The 17,141-nt window shown below is 28.7% G+C and overlaps 1 protein-coding gene across 4 annotated transcripts in view; it reads right to left on the reverse strand.

Moving 5' to 3' along the window:
* The window catches only part of LOC129912063 (calmodulin-A-like), a 235,590-nt gene that overhangs the window by 46,065 nt on the left and 172,384 nt on the right, over positions 1-17,141 (reverse strand). The window contains exons 1-2 of one of the 4 annotated variants that reach the window (XM_055990165.1): positions 7,372-9,588; positions 3,284-3,325 (exon numbers count right to left, since the gene is read on the reverse strand). The exons of 1 other annotated variant lie outside the window; for it this stretch is intronic. In XM_055990165.1, coding sequence (XP_055846140.1) covers positions 3,284-3,325; positions 7,372-7,461 — 132 coding nt within the window. In that variant the 5' untranslated portion in view covers positions 7,462-9,588. Of the gene's footprint in view, positions 1-3,283; positions 3,326-7,371; positions 9,589-17,141 lie in introns of those variants that run through there. 2 more of the 4 variants (XM_055990167.1, XM_055990166.1) reach the window with 2 other exon arrangements.

A 17,141-nucleotide genomic window follows, 5' to 3' on the forward strand; every position in this document is an offset into this window, starting at 1 on the left:
GTTTAAGCAGACAATTTTTTGTTTATTTTCAGCCTGGCTGGGATAAATGAAATCAAAATTAATTAATAGACAATAAGTCATGAATGATTTATAAATACGTAGTAGGAAGGATTTTGGGAGCAGTTTTAGGTCGTCTAATAAAAAATGTTCAAGATTTAAATTAATCGCACTCAATTTTTTTTGGTTGAAAAAAAAAAAAATTACTTAAAGCACAGGACAATAAATTATTGTCCTGTGCATTTACAAAATGCAATGCACTTTCACGAACTTGTAATAAGTTCATCATGCAGCATGGGTAATTGGGTATTACTCTGAGAAAAAAAATTTTACTTTTTCGAACTTTGCCTCATTTCATAAACATTTCCAAGTAAGACAGGTGACATTTTATAAAGTGACAAATTGAAAATTGTCTACATCATGTCTTATAAAAATATTTACCATTTTGTAAAATGTTCGTAGTTTGTGATAATTGTCAAGATTTTGGATTCTTTAGTGATGAAGATTCTGAAATGCAATTTCGTAAAGTACTCCTTATACATACTTGACAAAAAAAGTAACCTGTTAAATTTATTTTTGCTGAATAAAACAATCTGGTTAAAAAAATATCAATTGATTTAAATGTCGAACATTTTGCAGTGTCGACATTTTCTTTAACGATTAATGAAAACTCAATTGATGGAAATCTTGACCTACTTTAAAAATTCGAATATGTACTTTGAACATAAAGGGCCATATTCATAGTTCTTTCATAAGAAATAATTTAGTTGCTTCTATGATAGACTAAGGTTTATCTTATTCATAGACAATTCTAGAAAATGTTGATTTTAATGGATATGGAACAAAATCGGTGTTCGATATCTAGATATCTGAATCTAGCGGATTTCTTATCCAACAGAAAGAGGTGATATCACATACAACTTTCTAGTTTTAGCGAGTTTGAAAAAATAAAACCCAAAAATCGAGCGAGGTTTTGGATTTATTTTATCCAACTCTTTAAAACTAGAATTATTCTGAAACGGTCTGTTCTCTGTTCCCAAAGCTATAAAGTTGCAAAAGTTGTTTCAAAAGCTTAAGTTGCATAAGTAGCCCAGTAGAGATTATTTTAAGGAAAAAAAAATGTGAAACAGGCTGATTTCTGCAATAAGGCCGTATTTTGAATTTCAGCTAGTTTCATGACACCAGTTTTTTTTTTGTATTGATATTTTCATAGGTATTTGCGAGATTTTTTAGTCTGTCTGTCTGTATAAGGAGCTTCAGCCTAAACGGATGGACCGATTAATGTCAAACTTGATATGTAGCGTTATTTGGCGACTCTCCAGAGGGGTTTTTGGAATTAATTTTTTTGGACCAAAAATAACGGTACTTGTCATATACCGATTTTAGTAAAATTGAAATATCTCGAAAACGGCTCTAACGATTTTGTTTAAAAAATTAAAATGTTAGTTTTAAGCTAAAGTCTATATCTTTCAATGAAAAAAAAAAAATTGTTTGAAAATCATTATTAACGGTACCTGCCATAAAACCGTTTTTTTTTTTTCAAATTCGAATATCTCCGAAACTTCTTATTTGATTTCAACGAAACTTTTTGTGAAGAAGCATTTATATAATAATATTAACCAAAAAACCAAAAAAAATAATTTTTGGATTTAAAAAAAAAAGAAAATTTTTGTTTGAAAAATCAAATTTTCGAAAACGGGACATTGAATTTTTTTGAAAATTTGTTTTTAGATGTTGATAAGTGATTTCTACAAAATGGCATTACAATTTTATTTTAAAACTGTTTTTTTTTTTTAAACGGCTCTAACCATTTTGAAAATTTTTTTCTAAAAATGCACGTTAATATATCAATCAAAACTGCATACTTTTTTTGGAGGGCAATTATATTTCAGATTTTATTTTATTTTTTTTAAAACGAATTTTATTTTTTTTTTCCAAATTTCTATATAAAAAGTCTTAAAAATTTAAGCAACTTTAACTCCAAGAGCAAGTTCGTGCGACCCAGTCGTGCATTTTATTATATATGTATATAAATCAGAAAATTCACGATAAGTGATCAAAATATTTCTTCAAATGTCATAACATTTAATGAAACATTTACGTTTAGGCCTGTATACGTGAATATCCTTTGATTTTGCTTAAATTTATCAGTGAAGTAAGTAGGGTGCTCAATTTTTCGTTATTAGTTTATAAAAAATTCAATTGAAGTAAATTATTTCAAACGAACCCGTCTTAAAAAATGAACAATAATAAGGTATTTGTGGTGCACCTGCTGTGGGTTTTCAATATTTGTGTATTCTCTTTTAGTTTTATGCCCGGTAACAATTACAAGCTTTTTTTAAGCAACAAAAATTTAGAAGTGATTTAGAGTTTGCGTGATTTTAATTTTTTTTTTTAAATGAAATGATGCATTTGGGTAACCTTCCAACAACGAATATTATTTGTTGGTTTAATCTTTTTTATTTCTTATGAACGTTTTTTTTTTATATATAAAAATAAATTACTTAAACTTTTAATTTCTGCAAAAAACACGAATTTTAAATAAATTCCTAATAATTTCATATTTTCGATGAAAACAATCAAAGAGAGAAATAGAAAAGTTTATATTTTTTATTTAATACAATAAATTTAGTAATTTTACCAAAAACTATTTTCTAAATATAAAACTTTAAATTTAAATTTCCACTCTAAGTAAAACTAAGTTTAAAAAAAGTAAATAAACAATTTTAAAAAATTTAAACATGCAAATCTTTTTATTTTGTCAAAAGCCATTCTATAATCAAGACTTCTAAAATATAAGAGTTACACATAAAAAAGAACGTGATTCATGCTTAATGAAATTTTCAACTAATCCTATTCTAAGAAAAGTGTATAAAAAATGGTAACTCTTAATAAATTCTTTCTTTTTTTGTTTGTTTTTAAACTACAAACTAATTTTTTGAAATGCATTTAACTTGAAGTGAGAAAATTTATGAGAAAGCTCAAGTTTCATGAACAAATAAAAAAAAAAGAATATTTAAAAAAGAAAATACTGAATAACAAAATAAATAGAAAATTAAAAAATATAATAAAAAATTGTATTCAAGACAAAGATGTGAACGTAGCACAATCAGCAGCAATGAACTTGTTAACGTGTGTTTTTTTTGTTTCTAGAAAAAATGTGTTTCATTTCATTTCTAAATATTTTTTTTTTTTTTTAATTTAAATTAAATTCTACTGAAATGTTGATTTGAATTTGATTTTTTTTCTTTTTTTATTGTTCGGTGTTTGTTCTAGAATTCAGTACCTGACTGAGACTCCTAAAGCTACTTGTGCTGACACTTCTTGCCTGAAAGAAATGAAATATTAGAGTCATAGTAGTAGTAGAGTGGTATAGTTATAGAGTTTAAAGTATAGAGTATAGATGATGAGCAAAAAGAAAAATAAATAGATTAGATGGAAAAAATTAATAATAATAAAAAAAAAGATTTTTGAAAGAAAAATAAATATTTCACTTAAAATAGGTTTTGGTTTAAATAATTTTTTGGATTAAAAATATTTTTGAGTGCTGGAAATTTTCTCTCAATCAACTCGGAGGGTTGGTTTTTAATATAGGCATGGAAAATTTAGTAGACAGTGAAAGCTTGTGCATTAGGGTTTTAAGAATGCATATTATAAATATAGAAAGCAAATCATCACAAACGTATAATATATATATAAAGATTATATTGTTTTCTTTTTGAAATATTTAAATGATAGGCTTTTATTAAAATTTTTGTACATTTTTGAATTTTGAATTATTAGCTGCTATATTTTGAAAAACTTAGATTACCACAATTAATACAAGTTATTCATACTTCTTATACCAGGGTAGTTTTAACGCTAATAAATGTAGCATAATTTCACAGTTTTGCACCGGCAGCCATTTCTTGGGAACACTTTTTCAGGATTGGAGAATTTGGTAATTTGGATATTAAAAATTTCTTTAAGTCCAAGATATAAAAAATCAAATATTTTTAGGTAAAAAAAAGTATACAAATACTAATAGTCGGAGAGGCGACCGTCGAGTTACTTAGCTCATAAGGTTAGAGGTTAAAATTGGTGTCAAATGAAAGATAAGTTGATACTGAAAATAAAAAAATAGGGTTGCCACTTCTAAAATGTGGCAACCCTATTTGAAAGGAAAAATTGTCACATAACTAATACATTCATATCTTTGTTATTTGGCCATATAAATTTTTTTTTAAATGCCAAACGAAAGTCAAAATATAAAAAAAAATAATAAAATAATATAAAGAACGCAACCCTACAAATGTGGCAACCCCATTCAAATGAATACAACACTGATAAAAATCTTCTTTGAACAAAACAGTATAACTTTTTATGCACTAGAAAGCTAAACCATACGCCATATTTTAGATAATACTCCCTTCTATCTAAAAAATGTCGGGTGCCACCTCGCAAATGCAGGCAAGTACTCGGCAACCCTATTCAAATGCTAAAAAACGCAAAAACCACTTGTTTTTTTGGCCAAAGTGTATAATATTTGATAGAGTTAAAGGCCGTAATTCAGTCTATTTTGACTTTCGTTTGGCATTTAAAAAAAAATTTTATCTGGCCAAATAACAAAGATATGAATGTATTAGTTATGTGACAATTTTTCCTTTCAAATAGGGTTGCCACATGGAAGTTCCCATTTTAGAAGAGGCAACCCTATTTTTTTATTTTCAGTATCAACTTATCTTATACTTATATCAAATGCACCAATTTTAACCTCTAACCTTATGAGCTAAGTAACTCGACGGTCGCCGCTTGGACTATAATACTTCTTCTCATTAAATAAATTTACTATATTTTTATAAATATTTTAGTCTCTCACTCTTTATGCCGTAATTCAGTCTATTAAAAACGAAAGTTAATTATTTGATTTTAAAATATTCTTTTTTTTTTTTTTCAATTAATTCACCTTTCTACCAAATTTTACAAAAAAATTTAAAGTAAATGCGTCATAACAGCAAGTCGAAGTTATTATAGGCAAAAGAGTATACAATTTTGGTCGTTGTATATAAAATTTTACAAACATTAAAAAATCGTTGACCGTAAGGTTTTCTATTTTCTCTAGAAGAAAAAAGTGATTAGTTAACCTTTTCGAACCCAAGCTATGAAAATCAATATTAAAAAAAGTTTTTTTTTTTCAGTATTATCGTGTCAAAAACATCACAACTAAGAAATATGATTAGAAAAAAGTTATTTTCCAAAATAATAAATAGCAAAACTAATATGTGTTACTCTCATGTTACATGTGAGTAACATGCACAGCCTATGACCACCGAAAAAAGTCGGACAACTTAGAAAATAACTTTTTATGGAACAATAGTTTATGCTACTTCTTCTAAGCCAAAAAACAAAACACTTTTTGGATTAACATTTTTTTATCTTTTTTTTTAAATTATGACTATATATGTAGGTACAAAAATAAATAGATAAAAAAAATTAAAGGTATGATATTTGACTAACTTTTTGTAATAAAGCAGTAACTAGGCATTATAATCTTTCAATTATGCCATCGAAACCTATAAAATTATTTAATGGAAAATTTTTTACGAATTTTTAAAAATATGTTACATGAGAGTAACGCTGGGTCCGAAAGGGTTAAGAAAGGTCCGAAAAATACTATTCGTGTACTGGAAAAGAAATCACCTCACACACCATTTTTTAATTTGTTGTTACTTATGAAAAATGTTTGGATAGATTTTACTAATCATGTAACTTTTCTAGCAAAACCAACAAAAAAACAAGGATTTTTGCGCTTGAAAAAATATTTGTATTTTGTGGTTTTTATAAGGTGAATGTAATAACAAATCAACTTAAGATTCTTAACAGGAATGTTATATGGATTCAATCAAGTAAGAAACCTAAGTCAATTAAATAACATTTGAGACTCAATTCCCACACCAGTGGATTTACTTTTTCTAAATTATAAATTTAAAAAGGTCACTGTGGTGTATGCGTACTATTTTTTTTTGCTGCGAGGTGAATAAAAAATAATGCTTCTATAATTTTTAAAATAAACTACGCTAAAGCGAATAATAGTGGAATAAAGAAAAAAAAGTTGGTGTATCCTGGGCTAACGTTGAGCAAACGAACCACAGTGCAAAACCAACAATTTTTACACTGAATAGAAAAAATTATTGTTTGTTATTTTTGAGGTAAAAAAAATTATTTTCTTATAATTTTAGGCTATCCTGGGTTAACCTTGGGCAATCGAACCAGTAAAAATTTACATTTAGAGGTGCCAACTTCACATAAACCATATTTTGTTTATCTAATTACATTTGTATGAGCCGATTATAGCAATCAAACAAAAACTTTAGAGCATTTTGTACAATGCATTGATTCAATTTGAAAAAAAAAAAACAAAGTAGAACGCTCCTTCCAGGACTATTTTGTCTTGGTTTGAAGAAAGAGAAATTCTTGTAAAATTCTTTTGAACATTTTCACAAACAATACTCATGAGCAGTTTTTGGTAGGTGGTGATTTTTAAATGAAGAACTTTTCAGAATTTCAGAGGAATGTTTGGACCGTTTAAAGAAGGATTCGATTGGTTTTTTGCAAATCAACATTCGAAGCAGTATACATGAAAGCCTGTTGTTCCACTCCAAAAAGCGATCGTCTCTGTCGGAAAGGTTATGGCTAGAGATTTTTGGGATGAGAAAGGGATTCTGCTACTCGATAAGTTTTGGAAGGGTAGACAATTTACATTTTGTATTACTCCAACCTTCTTAATCACAAAAGTTCTTTGATTATGGAAAAACTTAGGCAATTTAACTATTTAACCTTATTCTCCAGATTTTGGATCAAAAGACTTTCATCTGTTCCCGAACATCAATAAAATTGTATCTTGGAAGAGATTTGGGTCCAATTAAGAAAAGGGAAAGGGCTGTAAATGAATAAATTAAAAGCCTTCCAGACTCTCGCTTCCGGAAAGGAATTCTACAGAAGACAAATAAAACTATTTTTTTTTTTAACTGAAAGTAACTTTTTATCTTGCCCTCGTTATTCAATAGAAAACTAGATTTAAAAATAATTTTTTTGAGTCAAATTTAAAAAATCAGCTTTAGATCCAAAATAAATGCCCGAAATACCCAAGACCGAAATTCTATTCTACTGTAATTGGATTTCACACAAACATGTTAAAAATAAAACTCTTAAGCACGATTCTATCTTATTGTGAAAAACAACAGTCTTTTAAATATATTTTATTTTCTGCAAAATTTCAATTTAAAATTTATGTGGTAATCTAAAGTTCCTTTAACCAATTGAAATAAAATTTTTTTAAAATAATTTCCAATTAAGTTAAAATAGGTACTATTTATAGGGATATTTTAGATCTACCTTGCTGCGCGTTCTCTGCGGTGTTGAGAATTCCTCCTTCGATTTCCGTCGTTTATCTTTCAATATCATACGAGCAGCTGCGAACGCCATTTTGTTTTTTATTTATTTATTTTTATTTTTGTTTTGTTTTTTTTTTTATAATTTTGATTTTCTTTAAACTATTATTAAGTTAAAGCACTTCTAGTACTTTTTTAATTATAAGGTTTTTTAGATTTACAAGGTGAATATTAAATTAATTGCACACCAGAGGGTTTTTTTTTATTCCATATAGGATTATAGGTATCCCCTATATCGCGCTAAAAACTTTCAATAAAACTTAACAGGATTTTATTTTTTTTTTTTTTGTTGTTTTATGTTTATATGTATATAGAGTTTTTTGTGCGTTAAGTGTTTACACCACAGAATGTATGACAGAAAACAAAAAATACAAAAAACATTAAAAACATACGAGTAAACTTGTACACATTATATAGAAATGGTTATAGTTCCTTCGATTTTTAGTTTCCCCCCCAAAGCCGTAAAAGGGAACACACTCACTGGTGTGATGTGTAGTCTCGCGCCAAATGCACACACACTTTAAACGAGAAACGTATTTTTTATTTTTTTTTTTTTGAAACAAGGACGAAGCTCTACGGCACTGTACCGAGGACGAGGACGAGAACACGATAATGTCGAACAACGTTATAGCACAGCAGAGGGCTTTAAAACTTCGAAAACGTGGTCGTTGTCGGCTGCAGTAGCGGCGGCAGCAGCAAAATGGGGTAGGGCGGGGTAGTTTTTCAAGTAGTTTTATCGAATTCCCATGTGTAACCAGCTTTACGGAAATAATGCGACTATATTCGCATCAAATACTCCTACTTACGATCCTAGAAGGATATCTATAGATATAGAGGTACTCTGTACTCGTATATACCATATAATGTAGAACGCATTGAGAATCAGCAGAGCGCTAGTGAGTTTGTTAACAAGCTTAACGGTGTTTGCGGAAAAGATTTTCCGCTTTCAAAGGCGCGTATCTGGTGAAAATCGTGAAATTGTGAATTTGAACTGAAAAGATATGTGTGTGTTGTCGTCCTTATTGTACTAATGACATACTATATAAGGACATCCTTTTCTATCTCAACACATTTATCGGATCGGATCGGATACTGGCAAATATGTCGGCCACATTTAGTTTAGGCACCATTAATATTGGTTTTAGATGTGGTATCCTCTTGGATATATCTATCTTTCACCACTTACTCCTGTTAACCATTTACCTATACACACATACAAATGCAACTTGTGTAGGTAATAAGTACATAAATGTAAATGATTTGGTTTTCAATTTTGCAAGCTGTGGGGTTGGAATTTGAAAATAGAAGTTAACATCGACCAGTGTTGGTATTTGTAGCAATAGTTGGTCCAAGTCCTTTCAAATTCGTACAGAAGAAATTCGTGTATTGTTTGAAACTATTTGCATTCGACAGAGGGCAGGAATTGTTGTTGTTGTTGTTATTGTGTTCCAATACGACACAGAGGTGACTATTCGGTGAGGAAGAAGTTGCTGATTCTGATGCAATTGGATGAGTGGCTTTTGGATACAAATACAATTCTGCCGACAGATAGACGCCACTTTTACGTGCTTCCTCTGCAGTCATCTTCTGTTGGTCCTTGGGTGTGCACAATATTCAACCTCGTTGTGTGTCTCTTCTCGTTTTTCGATGTATATTTATCTTTTCTGCGCACTACTCTAACTACCTTCTACCTACTCTAGAGAGTACCCAGCTACTTTTTGATCCTTGTTTGACTGTTTTGTATTGTTTTGCTGCTACTGCTGCTGTCTGATGTCCTTCGGTTTTGGAATATTTTTTTTTCTTCTCATTTAAAATTGAAGTAGAATACAGTTCCGTTTTGGATGTAAAATATTTTGAAAAGATTTCATGCTCAAGACTTTCAACAAAATATCTATCTCTATCTACAAAAAAAAAATAAAACCTCTCGTATTTTTTTTTTCTATAAAAATTAAATCCTTTTTTCTTTTGTTGCTCTTGTGATGGGTTGCTTTGGCTTTGAATTGTGTGTCCTTTATTCTCATATCATTGTCATTTCAGAAAAGTTTATATATATGTTTGTATACCGTTTCTCATCAAAAAGTGTCCTTTTTTTTTGCTTTTGCTCTTGTTTCTAGAGTCTAGCAATTCAATTTTACCATTGCGCTAGAATAAAAAGAGGAAAATAGCAAATATTCATAAACATTAAACCTTCAATTTGAATGAATATGGAGAAAGAGATAGATAGAGAGAGACAAATTGTTTTGTTTCTTTTTTTTTCCATCTCCAACCCATCATCATATCGCCGAGTATACCATTGTGTGTGTGTGTTTTAGTTATTGTTTCGTTGATTTTATTCGTTAAGAGACCAATTAGCTAAAGATTAAAAACAAGGATGGTAGTATTTATGGCATTTAATAGATATATGTATGGGACTTTTGAAAGGATGTTTGTAGGATGCACATTCATGGACATTGGAATTGGAATTATATGCCAATTTTCTCATTCAAATTATTTATTATTATATGGAAATCTTGATGATGTTGCAGAGTGGATAAACAAAATGTAATGAGAAATAAATTAGTAAAGGAAATGACACTATTTCCATTTGAAAAGAGGATGGTAATTTACTGACATAAGGGCTGGTGGGTTAGAAAATTGTTTATTTTTGAAGTTAGTTTTAAAATTGAGGATTTTGTGGGGAAATTTTACTAAAAATTTGATTTTTTGTAATATTTTAAAAATAAACTGTTATTTAATATCGATTTGGATGTGTTGACACTGATACGAAAGTTGTACTTTACATTATTTGCACGTTGTTCGCGTACACTGTGGTGTATACGTGATTTTTTTTGTATTTAATTATTTGATTTTTTTTAACTGTTGTGAAAGAGTAGGGGAAACGAAGAAGGTGCATTAAGCTAGAAATTTTATTATTGCCATTCGTACAAATTTTTTTTTCGATAAGTACAACAAAATTTCCAAAAAAAATCATCAAAAAAATCCAAAAAAGGGTTTTTCGAAAATTTAAGATTTATTTTTACGTCTACTTAAATGCTTTTGAATTCGGTGAAGTCATTAACGAGAAGAAAGAGCACTTCAACCAACTTTTTAAAAATACTTTATTTGGACTTATTACGCTTCAGGGATTGTTGATCATTATAAAATGGAAAATTTTGTTTTTTTTTTTGCAAATTTTGTCGTAAAAAAATATATTAGTCCACCTTCAGCTACTGCAATTCCTTTATTATCAATTTTCAACCAATTTCAGCGGTTTTACCCGTTAAAAAGATTTTTAGAAAATATTAATGATGTACAAAATATGTCGTTTAGATAAAATAAACTAATGTCCAAAATACTGTTTTTTCAAATTTTTTTCCACTTTAGGCAAAACCGCCGCTCTAAAATGTCCGATTTTGACTTTAAATTATCATAAACTTTAACAAGCAAAAATTTCAACTTTTTTATGCATTTCTATTGATAAAAATATTGTATAATTTTGTCAATAGAAATGCATAAAAAAAGTGAGAAAAAACATTTTTTTTTGTTAACTATTATGTTTAAAGTCAAAATCGTGATCCATTAAATTTTTTTCGCAAAAATTCTATCGAACAAAACAAAAAAACGGATCGAGGGTTTGAATTTGTAGGGTTTGTAAAAACATATCAAACTGTATGCAGCACAGTCAAAATACCAGTTTTTTTTTCAATATTTCCATCTTAGCACCTGATTATCACAAAAGCCCATTTTTTATTGATTTTTTAAATTAATGCAAAGAATAAAAACCATTTTTTTTTTTTCAAGAATCAATACCTGATTTTTGTGATTTTGTGCAATCAGTGGTTCCCGAGATATTAGTGGATAGAGACAAAAAAGATCATTTTTCGTTAAAAGTTCGATATCTCAGCGTCGTAGTTTTCATAGCGAATGTATAAAGAAAGAAAATTTAAGCTGAATGAACAAGCTTTCCGATTCATATAGTTTATAAGTTGGAAAATACTTTCAAAGTTTCGAAATAAAATTTTTTTGTCGGTATCCAATAGGATTGAGCGAAACATGTAGCTTTAAAATATTTTATTCATTATAAGATCTCAAAACTAGTGGGTTAGAGCTTAAACATTTTTTTTTTTTTAAATTCCATTACGACCATTTAAAGTGACTTTAAAAACATCAAACATTTTTTAAATTTTTTTTGATCCTTTAATTTTTCCGCTATTATTCTATTATATCTATAATCATTTGTATAAAAAAAGAAAAAGTTTACAAATTTTAAAATGCTGAGTTTTTTAATTTATTATTGCTGCATTTATAAATAAAAGTGTTATGTTTTGGTTTTCACTTCGCCAAGTTTGAAATATCAAAAAGAAAGCGAGGACAATAACACTGGTTAACAAGGGTTCAGTTGCCGGAACAAAAATATACTTTTCTGAAGGTTTTCGGTGTGCTGAACTCGAATCCGAAGTCAAAAAAATTCTAGCAGTTCCCGTTTTTGAGATATAACCGTTAGAAAATTCAAAAAAACCTTTTTTTCAGTTTTTTGGACCTTATTTTTTTGTATAAGGAAAATTGTTTGAGCATATTTAGTAACGGTTTCTATAAGAACTCTTTTCTATCTTTCGATACCTGTTTAAATCTTTTCAATATCTTTTGTACTGCCCGAGATATCTTAAAATGAAGTAAGTGGGTTTGGCTTCATATATCATAATGGAGATAATGACGTTATAAAATTTATAAAAATACCCAACAACTGAGGATATCTCGGGCAGTAAAAAAGATATCGGAAAGATTTAAACAGATTTAAAAAGGTGGGAAATAGTTCTTATAAAAACCATTACTAAATATGCTCAAACAATTTTCCTAATATAAAAGAATAAGGTCCGAAGTGCTGCATTTTCTAACTGTAATATCTCAAAAACGCGAGCTGCTAGAATTGTTTTTACTTCGGATTCAAGTTCAGCACACCGAAAACCTTCAGAAAAGTATATTTTTGTTCTGGCAACAAAATAAAAGTTCAATTTTGTAGACCAGTGTAATAGATGTTAGAAATTCCCAATAGTGTATTTTGTTTTTGCAGGCTTTATAAAAAAAAAGAAATTTTTAAAAATGATTTTTGAGTTTAAATTAAAACCTTTTTCATCATCATTTTGAAAACGTGTTATTGATATTGGTCTGCCTAGACCTTACCTTGCCTAGAATCAAGCGAAGAACTAATTGTTGTTGCATTTAAAATAAAGCTTAAGTTTTAAGTAATAAGTATACCATACATAGCAATCACTTGTTGTTATTTGTTTCTTCTTTCATTTTTCCACATTCAATAGTCTCCATTCAACACCCCATAGCAGAAAAATGTATATTTTAAGATCTAAAGATCCTATATCCATCTACAATTTATTTATACGACAACAAACATCAATGAATAGTTTTTTAAAATGAAAAACACTTTCAATGGTATTTTCCCATTTGTGTAATGTGAATGTCTAAAACTATAAAAAAGGTCAAGTTATTTAGTCAAAACAAAACAAGCAAAGAAGGATAAAAAAAAAGAAAACCTCCCTCAAAACCTTTATTATCATAACAAAAAAGACACAGCGTCATATGTGTGGTTATACCTATAGCTACGTTTTAAAGCTTGTACAAACCAAAAAAAAAAATCCTTCACATAACTCAAGTGGCATGAGTTAGTGTCAAAGCTGTATAGAGTGCGTTCAAATAAACTTACTTTTCACCTTTTTGTTTTCAAATATAAGAACATTTTTTTTTTAAACTTTTCAGAATTTGCATTTAATTTACATAACATGCAAGATGCATATGCATGTATGTGATCATATAAATGTGTGTGTACAGGTGTATTAGGGTGTTTGTAATTTTGTTCTCCTCTTCAAAAAATAACCAAGTCAATGCATAAAAAAAGAACATATTTTGTACTCATTTTTAAAGCTTCATGTCAAAAAAGAATTTTATTTTTTTTGTATAACCAAGCATTAAAGCAAGGCCACATTCAACATACTCGATGTGCTGCCACTGTCAAATAAACTTTCCCATGAATGTAAATAATACTTAAGGGTTTTTTACTGTGTCAAAAACTTGAGCTCTGCAAAATAATATTTTTCGACGACGATACTCGTATAAAGGCTTAAAGGAAACTCTTCTTTATGGGTCATAAATTAAAAACAGGGTTTGTGTATATTTATTTTTTGTTTTGTGCTAAACGCAAAGGAAATGTATACCTACATAACGAGAAAAATATTATATTTTTCTTTTATTAATTTAATTGAAATGCATTTTTATTTAACCTACCTCATTGACACATTTTTATACATTTGCGTTCGTGTTTTGTGCAAAAGGTGAAAGTTAATTAAATGAAAACATGTTACAACAAAAAGTTACTTTGATATTAAACGCAACAGCATTATTTCAAGAAAGTTAATTTACCTACATTATTGCATTCACTGAAATGTGTACCGTGCTTCAGGCTTAAAATTTAAGGCATTATTTAACCTTTGTGTTCATAAAGTTCAGAGAAATGTATTAACTCGTTGAAACGTTTTTAAGGTTATGTTAAGTTCAATTTCATGCAACGGAACAACATTTTTGTGATAAAAACTTAATTCCACATGCACTTTTGGAAATTTGCATGCATTTAGCATGTCCTTGTAATATAATTTGATTCAGAATTCATCTACAAGTAACAAGTATGTAATAGCTTTTTCTTGGATTTTTTACACATTGACAATTTTATAAAAACATCAGCCTTGTTAACAGACACCTTTGAAGAGAATTCTTAGATGAACGAGGCTGGATTTGAACCCAAAAACTTTGGCGTGACAGTCCATCGCACTGAAGATCTGACGAAATTCTTAAAGAATATTGTGCGAATTTTTTGCTCACATGAACTAAAGTTTTTGAAATGCTCCTAAAACTTTTCTTTTTAGTGTATTAAATAGAATAAAATGGAAACTAACCTTTTTTTTTAAAACAGAACGAAAACATTCCCAATTGCATACCAATTTTATTATAAATCGGTAAATCTCAAGAAAACTTTAATTTAATATTTTTTTGCTTAAAAATATTCCTGAAATCCAAATCTCCAACCTGTATCAAGTTCAGATAAATGCAAATTTGAACGACAATCGTTTCTTTCAAAATTAGAAAAACGTTCAAATAAAATGCACGACTGGGGTCGTACACGTACTTGCTCTTATGCTTAAAGTAACTCTAATGTTAAAGCTTTTTATTCAAGAAAATTAGGAAAAATTTGATATTTTCAAAAAATTTCATAGGTAGTGTAAAAAAATAAAATCTGTTCTTATAATTAATTAAACACCGTTTTAAATTATGTTTAAAAAAAAAACCAAGTATGCCATTTTATTACTTGTATAAAAAGGTATTTTTAGAAAAAAAATTTGGAAAATCGTAGGAGCCGTTTTTTTTTTAAATAATTTTTTATATATAAACAATTTCTAACATTTTTCAAAAAAATAGTTGGTATGCCATTTTGAAGAAACAAAAAATTGATTTTCAAAAAAAAAAAATTTGAAATATTTTTTAAAAATCCAAAAATGCCTTTTTTACTTAAACACTTTTGTATAAAAATTTTCATTAAAATCGGGTTAATGTTGTACGAGATATTCAGAAACGAAAAAAAAATATTTTTTTCATTTTAAAAGTTGGCTCTTATGTGTAATACTACAAACAAAAATTTTAATCAAAATCGTTAGAGCCGTTTTTGAAAAAAATTTACTTTTGTATTTCCGTTATATGGTAGGTACCGTTAGTTTTGGTCATAAAAAAAAATTTCAATTTCCCCTCTAGGGAATCACCAAAAACTGCTAACTACAAAGTTTGAAGAAAATCAATTCACTTGTTTAGGCTGCAGCTCCAGATAGAGACAGACAGACAGACAGACAGACAGACAGACAGACAGACAGACAGACAGACAGACAGACAGACAGACAGAATTGCCGGACCCATTTTTTTGGCATTCTCCATCATCGTAATGTCGATCGAGTTCGATTTTTTTTACGAATCCTAAACTTGCCCTATAGTACCTATATCGCAAGTAAAAATCTAATTACACTACGAATCTAATGTGAATTCTGGCAACTCTTTGTAAGCTTTTTCCATTAATCAGTTAATTTGCATTTTAACCTATTTTCGTGCTCACTTTGAGACCAATTTTTGAAAAAAAAAAAAAATATAAGAAAATGAGTGATGGAGAAAGGAGAATGGGCATATTAGACGTTTGGCGGCCAGTAATGAAATTGGTATCAAATGAAAGAACTATAACATAGGAAAAATTTTTACTATGGCCGTTTCGTTGTATTGCATTTGGAATGAAAGATATTGCAATATTAGTGTTGTTAATGCATCGAGCAATATGCGAAGGGCAAATTGAATGACTATTTTAATTAAATTATGAAATATGATTTTATGTCATTTTATCTATGATTAAAAAACCTCAATCTTGAATATCCGACCAATGAAACTCAAAATATAAGCTTTTTAAGCCAACCACTTCAAGATTTTGTTTTTGAGTTTTCAAAGGGAAAAAACAAACAAAAAATTAAAAAAAAGGCAAATAGACTCGAAATTGATGTTTTAAAAAGCCAATATTTTGGGTTCTATTGGTTGGATATCCAAGATAAAGGTCTTCAGACTCAGGGAAAATGACAGATTATCATATCTTGCACTTAAAATACACGTTCAATTTTAAACATTTAGACAATTTGCATTAACTTTTAAATGCAAAAATGCATTTTATCCGTTTGTAAAGAACGTTAGAAGGATAAAACTTCTGCACAATGTATGTAAGACTTAAACTACATCAAAAAATAACGTCCAAGTTCCATTCAAAATTGCCCATTCTCCTTTACGATAAAAGGCAAAATCGATTGAAACAAAACAGGTTGCCGAAAGTGGGGTAGGCAAGGAGAAGGAGGGGGTGGGTGAAAACAATTAGGTATTTAAACATTTTTGGCAAAATTACCCCTCTTATCGTAGAAAGTAATTTCAAAAATTTGTAAATATCTCTAACTTTTATTTGAGTCATTTTTTTACATACACCCAGAGAAAAGAGAGAAAAAAAGTTGTTGTTTGCTGAACAATGCATTCTTAAATAAAGTTAAGACTTCAATATTTTGTTGCTACAACAATTTTACTGTTGATACTTTTAGTTTTAGAAGAAATAAGTTTTTGGTTCAACATTTTTTTCTTAAAATGAGAATGTTTATATTTTGTTTTAAGTCTTTGGATTCTTAAATTAAGAATATGTGTGAACCCACATATTCTTGGTACAAAGTATGAAATTTTTGGAACTACTAACGTTTTTCTCTCAGTGTAATTTAAAAGATATTGAGAAAAAATGTCAAGAACAAAGTTTTTTTCTTTTCTACAAAAACAGTTTGATTTTGGTAACATTTTGTGAAAATGTAGGTTTCATATTCCAGGTAAACTTTAGTTTCAAGTAAGCTTCAATTTTGTCCTTTTGGAGGACAGTATTTTAAAGGGTGCATTAAAACAAAAAAACTGTAAATGGCAATTTTAGAAGGTTACAAAAGAAAACCAAAGGAGCTTTCAACTGTACAATCATGTTAACGGCGCACACTGGGGAAATTTGTATGGGAGTGCGGAAAAAATTAAATAAAAACTGAACCACTGAATAGATTTGGATGAAATTTTCAGGGATGACAGTTTTCGTCGTAAGAAATTATTATTATTCATTTCCGCCTACTGCCACGC

This window comes from Episyrphus balteatus, chromosome 2 (assembly GCF_945859705.1).
Source record: "Episyrphus balteatus chromosome 2, idEpiBalt1.1, whole genome shotgun sequence".
Lineage (NCBI taxonomy): Eukaryota > Metazoa > Arthropoda > Insecta > Diptera > Syrphidae > Episyrphus > Episyrphus balteatus.